The sequence below is a fragment of the Episyrphus balteatus genome, chromosome 3, assembly GCF_945859705.1.
Source record: "Episyrphus balteatus chromosome 3, idEpiBalt1.1, whole genome shotgun sequence".
Lineage (NCBI taxonomy): Eukaryota > Metazoa > Arthropoda > Insecta > Diptera > Syrphidae > Episyrphus > Episyrphus balteatus.
Window position 1 is genome coordinate 97,300,897 of NC_079136.1, and position 16,525 is coordinate 97,317,421.

General features: G+C 30.7%; 1 protein-coding gene across 3 annotated transcripts in view; it reads left to right on the forward strand.

Annotated features, from left to right (window-relative positions):
* LOC129916651 (octopamine receptor beta-3R) overlaps positions 1–15,565 on the forward strand; it is a 114,785-nt gene extending 99,220 nt beyond the window's left edge. The window contains exons 5-8 of one of the 3 annotated variants that reach the window (XM_055996742.1): positions 1,124–1,615; positions 14,382–14,642; positions 14,721–15,005; positions 15,112–15,565. In XM_055996742.1, coding sequence (XP_055852717.1) covers positions 1,124–1,615; positions 14,382–14,642; positions 14,721–15,005; positions 15,112–15,298 — 1,225 coding nt within the window. In that variant the 3' untranslated portion in view covers positions 15,299–15,565. Of the gene's footprint in view, positions 1–1,123; positions 1,616–14,381; positions 14,643–14,720; positions 15,010–15,111 lie in introns of those variants that run through there. The other 2 variants (XM_055996743.1, XM_055996744.1) reach the window with 2 other exon arrangements.
* The last annotated feature ends 960 nt before the right edge of the window (positions 15,566–16,525 follow it).

Sequence of the window (16,525 nt, forward strand, 5' to 3'; positions counted from 1 at the left end):
GGCATATATTAACAAAATAAAATTTCACCAAAAGAGTTCAAAGCACCAGCACCAACCCCCAATGATTTAAGAAAAAATAATTCCTCAAATTAGAATTATATTGAAAAAAAAAATTAGATTTTAAAACTAAAACGACGTGATTAGCCAAAAAAAAAAAAATAATAAAACTCTTAAAATGTATAAAAAAAATAAAAAAAAAATTCTTGCCAAAAGTGGGATTCGAACCCATGTCATTTACTCTCCCATATCTTTAGAAAGCAACATTGCTTCTTGAGTCAGGCGCCTTAGACCGCTCGGCCATCCTCGCATAGGGGTCGACGAAGTCAAATTTGTCACACAATTATATTTTGGCCTATGCAGTTGTAGATTCTACCAAAAATTCGTTCTGTTTTCTAACGTATACCGTCATCCCAATCGCTGTGCTCGTTTAATGTATCACGAAATTATCTTTCGTACGTTTGAGGTTTCGTCAACGGATGCGACGATTTGGCCCCAGGAATACGTCCTTGATGTTTAATACAAAAAATTTATATTTCAGTAAATTTTTTATTAAATTTAAAATTTAAATACAATTTTTGTGTTTCCTTATGTAACTCAAATTTTCGTAGAATCTACACCACCATTTTAACCGTGCAAGCATTTTAAAAACGTGATGCTGAAGCTAAATTTTATGTGGCTTCAAACACGAGTATAATCCTTATTGTTTAAAATAAAATCCTGCACAAATTCATTTTTTAACAATAAGCAAACACTTACATATTTTGAATTGAATCTTTTCGGAGAATTTGAGATTTCCGCTAGAAAACTCATTTTGTATAATCTCGATAGCTAACCTCCGGTTTTTGGATTGAATAGTAATTCTATAGTATGAAACATTTATCTCAACCAGTGATTGAGGTATTGTTGGGAATAGGTTTTTATATTTTTTTTTGTTGTTGCTGTACCTTGACATTTCAATTTATTGTTAGGATTACATAACGCTGAAAAATACTTTTATAAAACAGTTTTATATTCATCTACCTGCAGCCAAATATTAAATAAGAAATACTCATTTAGAAATCTATGTCCTTTTGTTTTGCCTGTCATAATAATGTTGGTTGTTCTTTAATTTCCTCTTTTACAGGCTTGGTGGACGATTTGCAATTCGTCCTCAGCATGGCCACCATCAGCAACTGAACAACACCTACAGCAATTCAAGTGGCAGTTATAACAAGTTCCTAGCGGACTCAAATCGAAGTTCTAATGGAACCAACTGTACTAACGACTTTGACAAACAACAAAAACCTCATCCATTGCATTTACATCGTCATCAAAATTCAGTTTCACAAAAACAAAAGCGCCAGCTTAGAGATGCCTGTGTCGGATGGCCAGGCGTTGGAAGTGGAGTTGGTGGTGGCATCAGTGGCAGTGGTGGCAATGGTGGCAGTAGCGGCGGCAGCGGCAATTCTAATTTCCGACAAGAGAGTAATCAAACCCCAGCCAGCTTTAGATTGAGCAATACACCATCATCAGGACGATGCATTAAATCACCACGCATATCGAAATCACAGTCACAGCAGAGCGCAATGTACTGGAGATCTCCGGCAAATCCAAACGTCGGCATCGGTTTAGATAGGTACGTAGTATGAACGAATACACTTGAAAATCATCCAACTGCAATCACTACAACATCCACTATGACATGTATGAATGTAGGCAAAAACTAATTTACGAAACGTCAAAATATATGAACTATGTTAGTCATCTCTGGGATTAAAAAGAGAAAACACTCAGGATGCTGTATGGTTATGGTTTAAGTACTTCAACTCTCAATTGTGCTGTGACATAGACTAGAACCATGAATGTCCTTCGAAAATCCTGGAATTGTGTTATGCGTGTGTGATTTTTTTTTTTTTTTTTTGTTATTTGACTTATAACTTTTCCCAGTTCATATTTTTAGCTTTGACATCAAAGCAAATATTAAAGTGCTAGAAAAACTATATGTGCTATAAATACCATTTTCTAGTTTTGTATGCTCGAAACCTAAAAGGAAAGTTCCTGGAAACGAATATAAAAGAAAGCTTTTTTTTTTGTTAGTTATTAAACAAAGGCATTGTTTTTTTATATTTGGGTTTTTCAAGTAAGAAAAGTAGAATAAAATTAAAATCTTTGAAAAGTCATATTTTTTTGGATAAAAAAAAAGATTTAGGTACCAATAGTGAGACAGTGCAAACATTTCTATTTTCTGAAAGCAAGCACCTCTTCGTGTTTTAGTTTTGTTCGGATTGAATTTAGGTAGTCGGTTTTTCTACACCGGAAAAAATCACATTTATACAGATAAAAATATTTTTTTCACTGTTATCAAGTTTTGTATATAACACAAAAAATTAAGTAAATGGACCTACACTTTTTAAAGAAAGAAAAGTTGTACAAAATTATGTGTCGAGAGAAATTAGTTTCCTACACAGAGGTATAAGAGCTCGCGTCCATCTTTTTACCGAATAATATTCTGTTTTTCGCTGGAAGTTTGGGGAACGGGGGAGGGGTCATGACGTCTACGACAACCCTTTCCAATCCAAAGAGTACCCATTGCCGAGAAAAATGCCTACAAAAAAATACGCTCAAAAATCATCGAGTGAAACATCAATAGAAAGGTCTCTTTAAGCTCTATTCATATCTGAAAACCAAAAGTTTGTGGCAGGTGTGGTTTCTGAATTATTTACAATCGAAATATTTTTTTGTTTTTCTATCATTCGGATCAAGATCTCGGAACAAGTTTTTGTTTACAAACATGAGCTCACAATGAATAGGCCTATTAATTTAGGTAAGAAAACTTAAAATTTGCCTTAAAATTTTGCACTTTCAAAAAAGTCCTCCGAATCCATCGAGTAGTACATCAAAAGAAAGGCTTTTTTAAATTAAATAATTCGTAGCTGAAAACCAAAAGTTTGTGGCAGGTCTGAAATATTTGCAATCGAAATATTTTTTTTTTTTTTTGATTTTCTAACATTCGGAAGCAGATATTTTCGGATCAAGATATCGGAACAAGTTTTTGTTTACAAATATGAGCTCACAATGAAGGCCTATTCATTTAGGGAAGAAAAATAAAAATGGGAGCGGGTCATAATTCTGCTTGTCAAAATTCTGTACGACAAAATTCTGTGGGGTCAAAATACTGTAATACCATAATTCTGTACGTCATTATACTGTAAATACAAAATTCTGTACGTCAAAATACTGTATCAACAAAATACTGACATGCAAAATTCTGTTTTGTAAAATTCTGTACGGCAAAATACTGTATATCAAAATTCTGTAAAAATGCTGTAAAAAAATATAGTTTTGATAATGTAAAAAAGTGCGCGCGCACTTTTTTACATTATCAAAACTATATTTTTTTACAGCATTTTTACAGAATTTTGATATACAGTATTTTGCCGTACAGAATTTTGAAATACAGTATTTTGACCAACCAGAATTTTGCTGTACAGAATTTTGACTTTCAGAATTTTGTTCCTACAGCATTTTGCTCGAAATTCTGTATGTTGCGAAATTCTGTATTCAAAATACTGTATGCCAAAATACTGTATGTCAAAATTCTGTATGTGCAAAATGCTGTACGAACAAAATTCTGAAAGTCAAAATTCTGTACAGCAAAATTCTGGTTGGTCAAAATACTGTATTTCAAAATTCTGTACATCAAAATTCTGTATATCAAAATTCTGTAAAAATGCTGTAAAAAAATATCGTTTTTTTTTACAGCATTTTTACAGAATTTTGATTTACAGTATTTTGCCGTACAGAATTTTACAAAACAGAATTTTGCATGTCAGTATTATTTACAGTATAATGACGTACAGAATTATGGTATTACAGTATTTTGACCCCACAGAATTTTGACAAGTAGAATTATGACCCGCTCCCGAGCTCACAATGAATAGGCATATCCATTTAAGTAAAAAAAAATACAAACCAATTTTTTAAGATATTCGGACCACTTCCTCGGCTACCCGAATTTTATGTAAGGTCATGCCATTGCCTTTGGCCACTTCATTCGGTAGTAGTATTTTTTTTCGAGTGGATACATATTTTTCAGATTTTATTTTATTTTATTTTTTTTTTTTTTCAAAAATATCTACTTTCCCATTACTGTTAAAAAGAGAGCCAAGTTCTCCTATGTTGAAATTATGCTGGCACAAAAAGTACTGAGATGTAAAAGTGTACCAAGTTCTAAAGTTTGGGTTCAAATTCGTATCAATAAGATGTTGATTGTTCTCTTGACAATTTTTCTTTTAATTACCGGTTTTTAAAGTTATTTCAAAAATTGCCAAGTAAACAATCAACATCTTATTGATACGAATTTGAACCCAAACTTTAGAACTTGGTACACTTTTACATCTCAGTACTTTTTGTGCCAGCATAATTTCAACATAGGAGAACTTGGCTCTCTTTTTAACAGTAATGTTTTTGTTGTGATTTCACTACTTCTTGCAAGGTATGGCTGTAGAATTGAAAATATCTGCATTTGATGAGAATTCAGTGAAAATGGGCGGTTGCCACGCCCCCTGATTTAAATTCTCAGATTTTAAATTTTTTCCTTTGTATAAACTACCATTCTACCAAATTTCAAGATTCTATGATAATCAGAAGTGCTTTATAACATTTTATGAAAATTCAGCGAAAATGGGCGGATGCCACGCCCCCTACCTAAAATTCTCAAATTTTAAATTTTTTTCTTTGTGTAAACTACCAGCTCTACCATTCTACCAAATTTCAAGATTCTACGATAATCAGAAGTGTTCTATAATATTTGATGAAAATTCAGCGGAAATGGGCGGATACCACGCCCCCTGAATTGAAAATCTCAAATTTTTTTTTCCTTTGTATACACCACAAGTCCTATCACCGTGTAAAATTTCAAGTTTCTACGATAGCGGGAAGTTCTCCATAATTTTGATGATCTGTCAGTGAGTGAGTGAATGAGTGAGTGAGTGAGTGAGTCAGTCAGTCAGTTACGGTTTTTGCGATTTTTGAAGCCCTATATCTCAGAAACTACTCATCGTAAGAACCTGAAATTTTGTGAGGAGTTTGATTTTGACCAGCTCAACAAATGTAGCGAGTTTGAAATTTCTAGCATCTTTGGTGTGGAAATTAGAGGGGGGTCGAAAATGGCCTGAGTTGTTTCCTGTAAATAAGGGTGTAGTGCCAAAGTTGCTAGAGAACTTGGCTGGGCACTACCGTGCCCCTTGATGTCGGTATTTGCGTTATAATATTTATTTGTAATAAGGCAACTTAAATGAAAAATGTATTTCTGTTCTTCCTACAAAGAAAATCCTTTTTATTTTTACTTATCGTAAATCTTTTAAAAAAAGTACTTTGCAATTATTGGTTATAATAATTGATGGATTTACTTAGTACATTGAGTCATAAAATTAATTTTCTTGCTAATTAATACTGATTCGAACAATGAAAAAGTTACCGATACAATTTTATAAACGTTGACTTTGCGTTATATTTTTATATGTATAAGGCAAGTTAAGGATTTATAAAAAAAAAATTCGAACTCGAGTTACAATCAGACCCCAGAGTGAAAAATTATTTTATTTAGGACCAAAATTAAGGGTAGGTACATGCTATCTGACCAAAACATCTTAAAAAACGTCTCTAATGTGTTTTTAAATAGTTTATACAAATTCTTTGTTATACAAAATGGTAAATTTATTTACAAAAGTTTGTTTTTTAGTTTTAAAAACAAATCTTAAATTAGTTTTTAAGTTTTTATTAATAACTCAATTTAAAAAATATTCTTTTGCGAATATGTAAGAATGCTTTCATATTCTTTTTCAACCTAAACCATAAGAGCAAGTACATGCGACCTATTCGTGGATTTTATATTATGTACGAGTATGTGCTCGTAAAAGAATTTTCTCTTACACCATAATAATAAATTACTTGATGAAATGACAACCCACTGAAATGGCATTAAGGATAACAATTGTTTTAAAGGATACAATTGGAACGTGGAGCTGATGGGAAGAAATTTATTGATGTTCATTAAATTATGGTTGACATGATTTTTGTTTTTTATTTTATTTTTGTCCTGTAATATGTTGGCAAAAATCATAATGTGTATTGCTGATGAGGATAAATATTGTCCAAGAGTCTACATAGGTATTTACTCAGTAATTATAACAATTTAAATGCGTCAATCCTTCGAATAATTGCATCGAACATTCTTTAATTTGTGTTATTTGTGTATTAAAAAGTGTGGTCAGCTAATTAAAACTTCGGTTTGAAGTAGTCAATAATGATTTAAGAATTTAAATGGTTAATTAAACTGGTAAATAAATGAGTTCATTTATTTTATGAGACTTTATGGCAAACAAAAAATAGTTATACTTTTTCTACGCGTTAGGGGTAACCGATTCATATTAATATTGGAGCAAGCCCCAGTCATTCTGATACTGAAAACGATCCTATACCGTGGAATGTCTGCCTTCGCTAAAATGTTCATTTTCCCTGTTTTGTCCTATTGGATTGGCTAAAATGGAGCTGCGGGTCCATTGCACGTTGGCTTATTCCTTCTTGTAACTTGGTCTGCTTTCAAGATTGGGAGACCTAATAATATCAAATATGCCAAGATTAATTTTAACAGCAAATTATTAAACACAAACCGATATTGAACTCTTAAATTGCCTTTTAAGGCTGAGTGGACCACGTAAAAATCGGGTTATCGTTTACAAATCGGTGTATAACTTTCACATTTTTAAAGATAATTGAATGAAATAAATTTTATTATTTAAATAATAAACAAGGCTAAATATTTTTATCCCCACTATTTACAAATTTGTGCACTTGTAATTAAGAGAGAAAAATGCATGATACAATGTGAAAACTTTGTTAAAAATGAATCCAATTCACAAATAAGTTCCAGAAAATAATTTTCCTCTAAAATATCTATTCGCACCAATGGTTTCATTCATGTAAACGATGTGTCGAAATTTTTCTGTTGTCAACTTCCAACTATATACCATTTGCATTTGCCATTGTCCTTGTGAATGTGATTGTGACCCACTTTGAAAAAAAAAAAAAGAGCTGATGCTTAATTACACTTTCATATTATTTCCCTATGTGCTTTTTTTTTGTTCCTGCAACCATTTAACGTATAGGGTAAATTTGTTCAAGTTCAATTTAAAGGTACAGAATTTTAGTGAAGTGTAACAAAAAAAATTCCAATTTACCCATTTTTTATGGTATTTTGAACTTAAATCAAAAGCAGGACCTGAACGGGCCTTGAATTCGAACTCTCTCATTCTCTTTTACACTCCTTCTGAACATCTTTTAGCCATACAAAAATTAGTTTTTGGAATCATTGAACTTTTTTAGTTTTATTCTTTTCCTACATGACTACGGTCGTACCAAAATGGTTAAGTTTTATCCAATTGGTATGTATGTAGGAAGGTTCCTTTATAACTTTTTAACAACTCATCATCATTTGCCATGTGAGCTATCGTTGGAAAAATTATAATTGTCTGACAGTTATAGGCCGTGAAACGTTTTCTTATATTGCACGATGAGTTTTCGAAAAGAAAATAAAGTCATAAATCTTCGTTTTTCAAAGTTGTCATTCCCGTGGCGAGTACCTATAAATCAGCCAAATCACCTTACAAATCCATATTAAGAATTTTAAAACTTAAATACATTGATGTCCTTAAATTGTATGGGTTACATCAACAACTGCACTGCAATAAAAACAAAATTTAACAATCCTTGTAGCTTTTCTATTCGTTTCTTTCAATATATCCCATGAATAATAGAGACTTTATTCACTGCGACTGCCAACTCTGCACTTGTTTTAGTGAATGCAAAAATTTCCACGAACAGAGAATAATGCAAGCCACACATAGTTTTAGTATTTTTTTTTTTTTTTTTTAGAAATAAAAAATCCGACTTTAAAAGGTGCCATGCTGAGTTGGCGTTGGGGAAGAGAGACAGGTTTGGGTGACACTTTTGTTGAATTTATAACTAGAAGTATGATTGCGTTGACTTAAATGTTTGATAAATGAAATCATTATGAAAGCTGAACAAGAATTATTCAAGCTGAACATAAGGCGGTGATTTAAAAGTTATATTTTTTGTGTGTGTGTGAACTTTAAATTTGGTTGAACATATTCACAGAATATTATGCTTTTGTGTTACACAGAGCATTTTTAGAATAATGGAAATTTATGGTTAAATGCAATATTAATTTTGAAAAATAAATGCAAACTTCTTATTTTTCAATATAATTAAATATTTTGAGACTTGTGTCTCGAGACAATTTTTTGGATTTTTATATAAAAATAAAAAATAATTAATAAATAAATATATAATTATATTTAAATATTAAAATTTATTAAAATATATATAAATATTTCAATTTTTCGTTTCAAAATTATTAAGAAAAAATTGACTCGTTTAATTTAGAAATGGAAATAGTTAGATCAAAGAGCTTCGAGCGTATTGTTCAAACTTTATTAAAGTACCTTCACACAACAAAAATGCGCTCTACGCTTTTTGATATAAACATTTCCAATAAGTCAATTAAATTATTTTATAGTTTTTAGTGCGTGATAAAAGCGTATTTTTAGTTTTTTTTTTAAACTATGTATAAACATTTTATTTTTATTTTTTAGTCTTACAATGATTGAAACTAGATTCAATTTGACTTGAGTTGTATTAGCCCCCAAAGTCCCTCCCCAGATTCCGGACCACTAAAATATTGTGTAGTCATCTGAGCTACATATATCACATGAAAAAAAAAAAACATTTTCACAAAAATCTTTGTTAATTCTTACATTAAATGTTTTTTTTTTAACTTTACATAAATGCTTTAATAACATAATTTTCTTAAAAAATTCCAACTATTCACTTGTTAAAAAAAATATTACGTATACGTCACAGAGACTATTAATGTTTCTTTTTCTGCTGGTGCTATTTCCCGGTATAATAGTTTGCAATGTAATAAGAACAGTATATTTGTATAAAAACAAAACGCGCGACTGGTCGAACTTGGTCTTCGAGTTCAAGCAGCTTAGAGTTTTTATTTTTTTTAATATTAAAATTTGTGCAAACATATTTAAGAAAAAATGTAAAATTCGTCCATCAAAGGAAAATAACAACATCTTCAAAAAAAAAAGTAGGTATGCAATTTGATTTCTTTTATTAAAACACATTTTAAAGGCAAAAAACCAAATAAAATAAGTTTTTTGTAATTTTTTGGAAATAAAAAAAAAGTTGCTGTGCCATATGGTATTAATTGTCAATCAACACCCAAATTCAAGATAACCAAAATAATGTCTTTTTTTTTTTAAATCTGATTAAAAAAAAAAAAAAATGTTTTTTTAAACCAAAAAATATAATTTTTGAACATTTTGATTTATGTTCAAATAATTAATATAAATGCTCTTGCAACAATTCTTTGAAATTGAGCAATTTATTTGTGAGGCATTCAGCAAACAAAAAAACGGCTCTATGGGAGTTACAGTCAATAACTATTTTTGAAAAACACCTTTTTTCATTTAAAGGTATATAACTAATAACTAAAATAACTAATGCTTGAATTTTTAATCAAAATCGTAGGAACCGTTTTTGAGAAAATTAAACTTTTGCAAATTTGGTACCGTTATTTTTGGTAGAAAAAAAAAATAATTCTAAAAACTCCTCCATACAGTGTCCAAAAACTGCTTTTTACCAGGTTTGAAGTGGATCGATGCATCCGTTTAGGCTGTAGCTCCCTATACGTCAGACATCCTGGCAGAATGATAGACAGACGGACAATTGGACTTTTCGAGACCCACTTCTTTTCATTTCTCTACTATCGTAATGTCATGTTTGATTGTTATCTTTCATAAGTTAAAAACAAAAAGAATAACAAAAGTAAAATGGAAGGTTCACAATAATAAAATTTCAAATTTTTCGTTAAGAAAGTTTTCTTTTTCATTTTCAATAAAGGAATTCAATTGTTTCTAAATATTTTTTTTCTTTTTAAGTCTAAGTTTAATATTTGAAACAATAAAACAAAAGGAACTAATTGAATCGAAATCAACCCAACAGGAAGCAAGATACAAGAAATCCTACATACAGACGACACGTCTGAACTAAATTCAGTCATCCGTTAACACTGTGAGGCGATATATACTTACTGAAGGACGCCAAAAAAACACATTGTATAGAAATTTTTTGCCCGAAGGTTTTATTACGTTGGGCTTTTCTTGTAATTTCACTCAATAAAACAATCGCTCAATCATGAAAGTTAAGGTGGTAAACGCCCATAGTTAATTGTACGCTACATTAGGGCAGTATAACATCCCACAATTCGAACTAACAACAACTACAACTATAAACTTAGAAGTTTCGTTATTTATTGCTTCAATGAATTCCCAATTATCGATGTCTTTCATTTCAGGGTTTTAATTTATTCCAATTAAAAAAGTTTTGTTTCATGAAGTATTTTATATTTCTTTTCTATATATACCTACTGCAATTGGGGGTTTTAACAAAAAAAAAAAAGAAAAGAGAAATAAGGAAAAGGGTTGAAATTCGCGAAGGACATTGATGTTACGATGCAATGAATACAAAAATATACCTTTTATAGTTATTTAATCCGGTCAAGGTGGCCATTAGAATTCACATAAATCAATACTGTTTGAAAAATCAAGAAGAATATTTTGAAAGCTCTTATAGAAATAGGTAGGTACTCAATCAGGGAGTAAATTTAGCAAATCTCATTTGGCAATCTGAACAACCATTTGAGTGGCTTCCATTTAATCAGTCCTCAAATTAGCCGAACTAATTTAAAAATATATTTTGAGTGGTCATCGTTGGTTATGGGAATAATGAACTTTGTTGAATTTTTTTAAAACTGAAGACACTCTATAACAATAAAACACAATTTTCTAAGTATAGTGAAAAGATAAGGATATACAATTTTTTCTTGTGAAGAGCATTTTAAACGCTCAAATAAAATGTGTTACAGCGATATAATCGAATTCACTCTAAGTAGCCACCTCTAAGCAATTTAGTATGCCTCAGCAAAACTTGCTAACAAGCTATTCATCATTTTAATTATTTACTGATAAATCAATATCGTAAATCTTCAATGTCAAAGCCCTCGATATCCTTGAACCACAAAAAGTAAGTACCTTTCATTCCAAAGTCTTGCATTTTATTTATGCTACATAAATTATCCTTTTTATAAGTTTCACTTGGTTTTTAATTACATTCTTCGTCTGACTACACAAATCCATTAGGACCCGATTTAAACCCATCGCATTTTGCAAGAAAACACGTACGCGAAGTAGGTTTATTATATATATATTTTTTTGTACCCTGCTATTGACTTTTCAAATGATCTTATCATCATTCTATATACTAAAGAATTTTTTTGCAAGGTCATGGTCTTTATTATATGTGTTGAAGGATGTAAATAAGTGCTTTTGCTCCCACACACAGACACATTGCACATTCCTCGCTGTAATTTCAATGTCATGAACAATGCAACGCATCCTTTTCACGGATATATTGACCGAGGATGAATCTTTCATCTTAAGTGCAACGTATTTAATGAGTTAGCTTCATGTTACAATGTTAGGATATAAATCTTCCTTTGCCAACAGTAAATAAACCAGAATTACACATTGTGTCATCATCGTCGAAAAAAAAAAAATAATCGTTGAGCACTGTTTTATATAAAATGAATGTACAAAGGACACGCCAACGCTTTTTCATAATACACTATACAACGGGGCAAAAATGAACGAAGGAAAAGAGTAGACACACTTGTGAATGTTTCAAGGATAATGGACAACAATTACTTTCCTTTGTAATGTTACATTTTAAAATATGTGCAATTTTCTTGCTTAATATAACATTCTTTTATTGTTTTATATAAGAATCAAATGAAGCAACATGTTTACAAGTAAAATGTTATTTTCAATCAACAAAAGATTTGTGAATTTTACTTTGAATTTACTTGCGATAAGGGTTCTATAGGGAAAATTTAAGATTCTTTAAAAAAATCGAATTGAAATAGCAATTAAACATGACATGACATTAAAATGATAAAGATTGCGAAAAAAGTAGGTCTCGCAAATTTTGTTTGTCAGTGTAGTCTTCACCTTTGATTTCATACCATTTTAATGGTTATACACCTTTGTCACAAGTCTCATATAACATTGCCGAATCTCCTTTGTGGAAAAAATGTTCAATTATTGAAGTGCTGTATTTTAAGATTTTTCGGACCTTCATATACAATTATAGCAAATTTTGTCTGAAAAAAAATTTGCACTGAAAAAAAAAAATTTCTTGCAACTAAAAATATTTTGCATTTAAAAAAATTTATTGCAGATAAAAAAGTTTCTACATCGAAAAAGTTTTGATGAAAAATATGTGCATTTAAATATTTTTTTTAATATTCATCGAGTTTATTACAGTTTTGACTAATATTGGCCATATATTCGCTTCATTGGTTGATATGCATTAAAAGTATTAAATTTTTTACTTGAAAAATTATAAAGTGTGAAATTTTTCTATTCTCATTTTGTGCATATTAAAATAAGTTTATACTTATTAATCCTCTTGTACACGTATTTACAATTAAAATTAGCTAATGTATGAAATAGCCAATATTGTAAGAAATTCGACGGATGAAATTGATTTTTTTTTTAATGCAGTAAATTTTTTATTTGCGATAAAATATTTTTAGTTGCAATAAATACTTTTTTTTCAGTGCAAATATTTTTCAGTTTTAATAAATATATTTTGTTAGTGCATTTTTTTTTCAAGTGCTGAAAAATTGGCTTCAATAAATCAATGGCTGCAAAAATGTTAAAAGTGGTTTTAGGAAATATTTTAGTACCTATACTGATATTACTGGTTTACAGCCACAATGGACCCTTAATACCGCAATTTTTTTTTTGTCTAACGTATTTTGACATTAGGGACTCGACTCACATTAAAAAAATCCAATGCATACGTTTTCGAGACATGATTTTTTCAAAGATTTTTTTGTTGCTTTTCGAAGCATGACCAATTTGAACGGAAGAACAGCCACCCGAAAGCTGGAAACACTAAAATAACTTTTCTGGCTCACTTTAGAAGAAGTGCAATGAATCAAAGCATTTTTAAAAATCGATTTTTTTTTTATTTTAAAAATTTAAAAGAATTCAATTTATTTTTCAATACAAATTTTTAAATTCAACCTGCTTTTCAAGTTACAGACAAAACTCGAAAGCAAACAAAAGAGCTGAATTCTTGTATCGTTACAAAAATGGTCAAATTTTTATAACTTATCCATAGATTTTCAAGAAAAGTATCTTGTACCTAATCTTTTTCAGGAATCAGACTACTTATACGAATTTAAAACAAATTTTAAGGATTCGAAAGATTTTGAATTTTTCTTTGAGTAAAATTTTTTTTGTCAAAAATTTCTTTTAAGAAAACGATTTTTTAAAAAATATTTTGATTTTTTTTTTTTTTCAGAAGTGGATACTTTGAAAAAAATCTAGGTTCCGATCGGAAAGTGCTATCTTTTCGGAACCTTTTCCGAACGGATAGCTCGATAGAGCTGCATACATCAAAAATTTATTCATAAACGTCGTTTTATATTTATGATGATTTTCGAGTTTTCTGGGTTAAGATCTATACGAACAGCAAAACGACACTTCTTGTCCAAAAACTTTTTATATTTTTTGGAAACTAGCGTAAGAACCTTTAGTAAATTAGACCCCAATATCTTAATAATTCTGTATTTTATATCCCCTTTGAAAAGTCAATCATAAAGTCTTAATTTGAATTTAACTTACCTATACTAAAAATAAAGCTTGACCTCTTAACGTTATCTTATTTCCATAATGAACCTTAATCTTCAAAAATACACATGTAATGTATGTATATGTATCTACAACATACTGTTTTAATACTTATATGTTTAAGTAGTGGACTTTTAAGAATTTCAAACAAACCAAACTGTGTTTTATATAACCAAAAGAATGCTCCTCGAACCTTTACACACATTCCCAATCAAATAATTTTAATTTTTTTTTTTTTTCAAAATTTCCAATAATAATTTCGTTATTTCAACTCCTACTTACTAGAAGTTTTTGCTTCATTGAATAACAACCATCTACTTTGCCAAGCAAAGCAATCGAAAATATTTTACTTCAAAATATTTCACTCCGACACAGACCGAAAGGACAAGCATCCTTATTTGCTCGTATAGAGTGTTGTGTATAGTTGAGCTAAAATGTGATAACTTATATACCGTAACCAATATTATGGGAATTCAGAAATTTAATTACTCATCAAACCGCTTGTTGGAATTTCATTTAATTTCAAAATTAAATTTCTGTTCTTGATCCTAGCAGGAGACCTTCATCAGGAGATGCGGCTAGGGCGAGTTCATCTCAACCGCAAATAGGTTATACAAATGGCAACAACAGTGCCAGTTCTCGAACGAATTCCAATTTGACATCTGCCACAGGGGCTATTCAGCAGCAACAAGGACCAACCTGTGAACAAGGCACCCAAACCCCCGATTCAATTAGTCGAGAAACTCGAAGGTGTAAGCTTAAATCTTTCAAGTTCTCTTTGAATAGTGTGACGACACCAGCTCTTAATTTGCGGTATGTATTTTACATTCGGATTAGGTTCAAAAAATATAGTAAATGATTTTAAACAAACATGTGTATATTTCTCAATAGTCGTAACAAACGTAATAATTTGTCAGCTAATGCCGTAGCAACTGAACAAAAAGCCACAAAAGTTCTGGGACTAGTTTTCTTTACGTTCGTTTTGTGCTGGTCACCATTTTTCATACTAAATATCCTGTTTGCGGCCTGTCCCGAATGCCATGTACCTGAACATGTTGTGGACACTTGCCTATGGTTGGGCTATGTGTCATCGACAATAAATCCGATTATTTACACAATTTTCAACCGAACATTTCGAGCGGCTTTCATCCGTTTGCTGAAATGCAATTGTGAAAGGTAAGTAATTACACTTTGTGCTGTTGACAGCTCGAAAAAATTGTGTATTAATATGAAATTTTTGTGTTTGTCTTTTTCCTGTGTTTGTTTACCATATTTTACATAGATCCGGTAGGCCACCACGTTATCGTTCGGTAACCGAAGGTAGGAGCGCCCTCAGCTTGTGTGCACCATCAGCACTTCCGTTGGCAATATCCTTTCAGGGTGCGCCATTGATGACACCATCAACGACAAATGCGACACCGTTAAGTGATTTTCGTGGCAGCTATACAATAACAGATGATGAGTGCTGAGAAGAGATGTTGTTATGATGGTTGTGCCGAAGATTTATGTATATTATATGAGTGTGATGTGGGAAAAAAGTTTCATTATTATTTTCTTGTTGAAGCGATTCATTGTGAATTATTAAGAATATTTTGATTTGTTTTGTTATTTTTGTTGACAGGAAATGTTGACGTACGAAACAGAGAGCCTATTGAGTAATTAATTAGATACCTACTTTGAGAAATGTGAATTATATTTGAGTTGATAACAATAATAACTTTGATTGACAAGTTCAATTCATTGGTATCTTCATTTGAGAAGAAAACTTGCATAGAAAAAACTTCATTGAAAACTCAATAACAGAATTTGAATTTGGACTATTTATATATAATGTTGTTATTATAAAAGTTGGCACCAGTACTTTCATCTACTTATAATGGTGTTATAAAAAAAATTGCGTGGTTCTCTTTTGAAACAAATGAAAAAAACTGTTTTTAATTGCGGGGTGTTCAAAAAAGTTTTTTTTTCGCAAGAGTAAATGTAAAATAGTATAGGATTTTTCTGATTCCATTAATGAGAATATACTCAATCCTACATTATTTCATAAAACACGTAACATTTCAATTTAAACTTTAAAAAACACGATTTCGAAATTTTCGGTGTCAAATCAAAATTTTTGGATAAATGAAAAAAAAAAAAAAAATGTTTTGCACTACCCTAATTAACATTTTTGGTTGCGCAATGCGCCCGACGTTGACGACATAATGACGTTTATATACAAAATATATACTGAGTTAGTACGATCGCAAATCTGCCTTTGTGAACACGTCTAACGCAGGCCTAAGTTAGGCAGACGCACAGTGTGGTATTTTGACTTAAAACGTGGTCCTAAATCAAATTTCTCAATTTTGCCCCGAAGGATTAAGCTTATGTCCCATTGCAGGGAGATAACCAGGCTACTTTTTAGTGAAGTTTATTTATAAATTAGTCAACCCAGTTCGCGACACCATCAGTTGCAACTTGCACTTATTGGGTAAACAGCAATTTTTTGCGGTTTTCGGAGTGTTTTTTTTTTAACTTAAGTGATTTTGATGAAAAATTTTGATATGGATATTGACAATCAAAGTATGGTGTTCTAAAAAAAATTTAACTGTATGTACAACTCTATTTATAAAGAGACTTTTCTGTGACCACTTTTTTTGAAAAATCGTAATTTTTTTATTTTTGTCCTGCCAAATTCGCACCCGTTTGCCGAC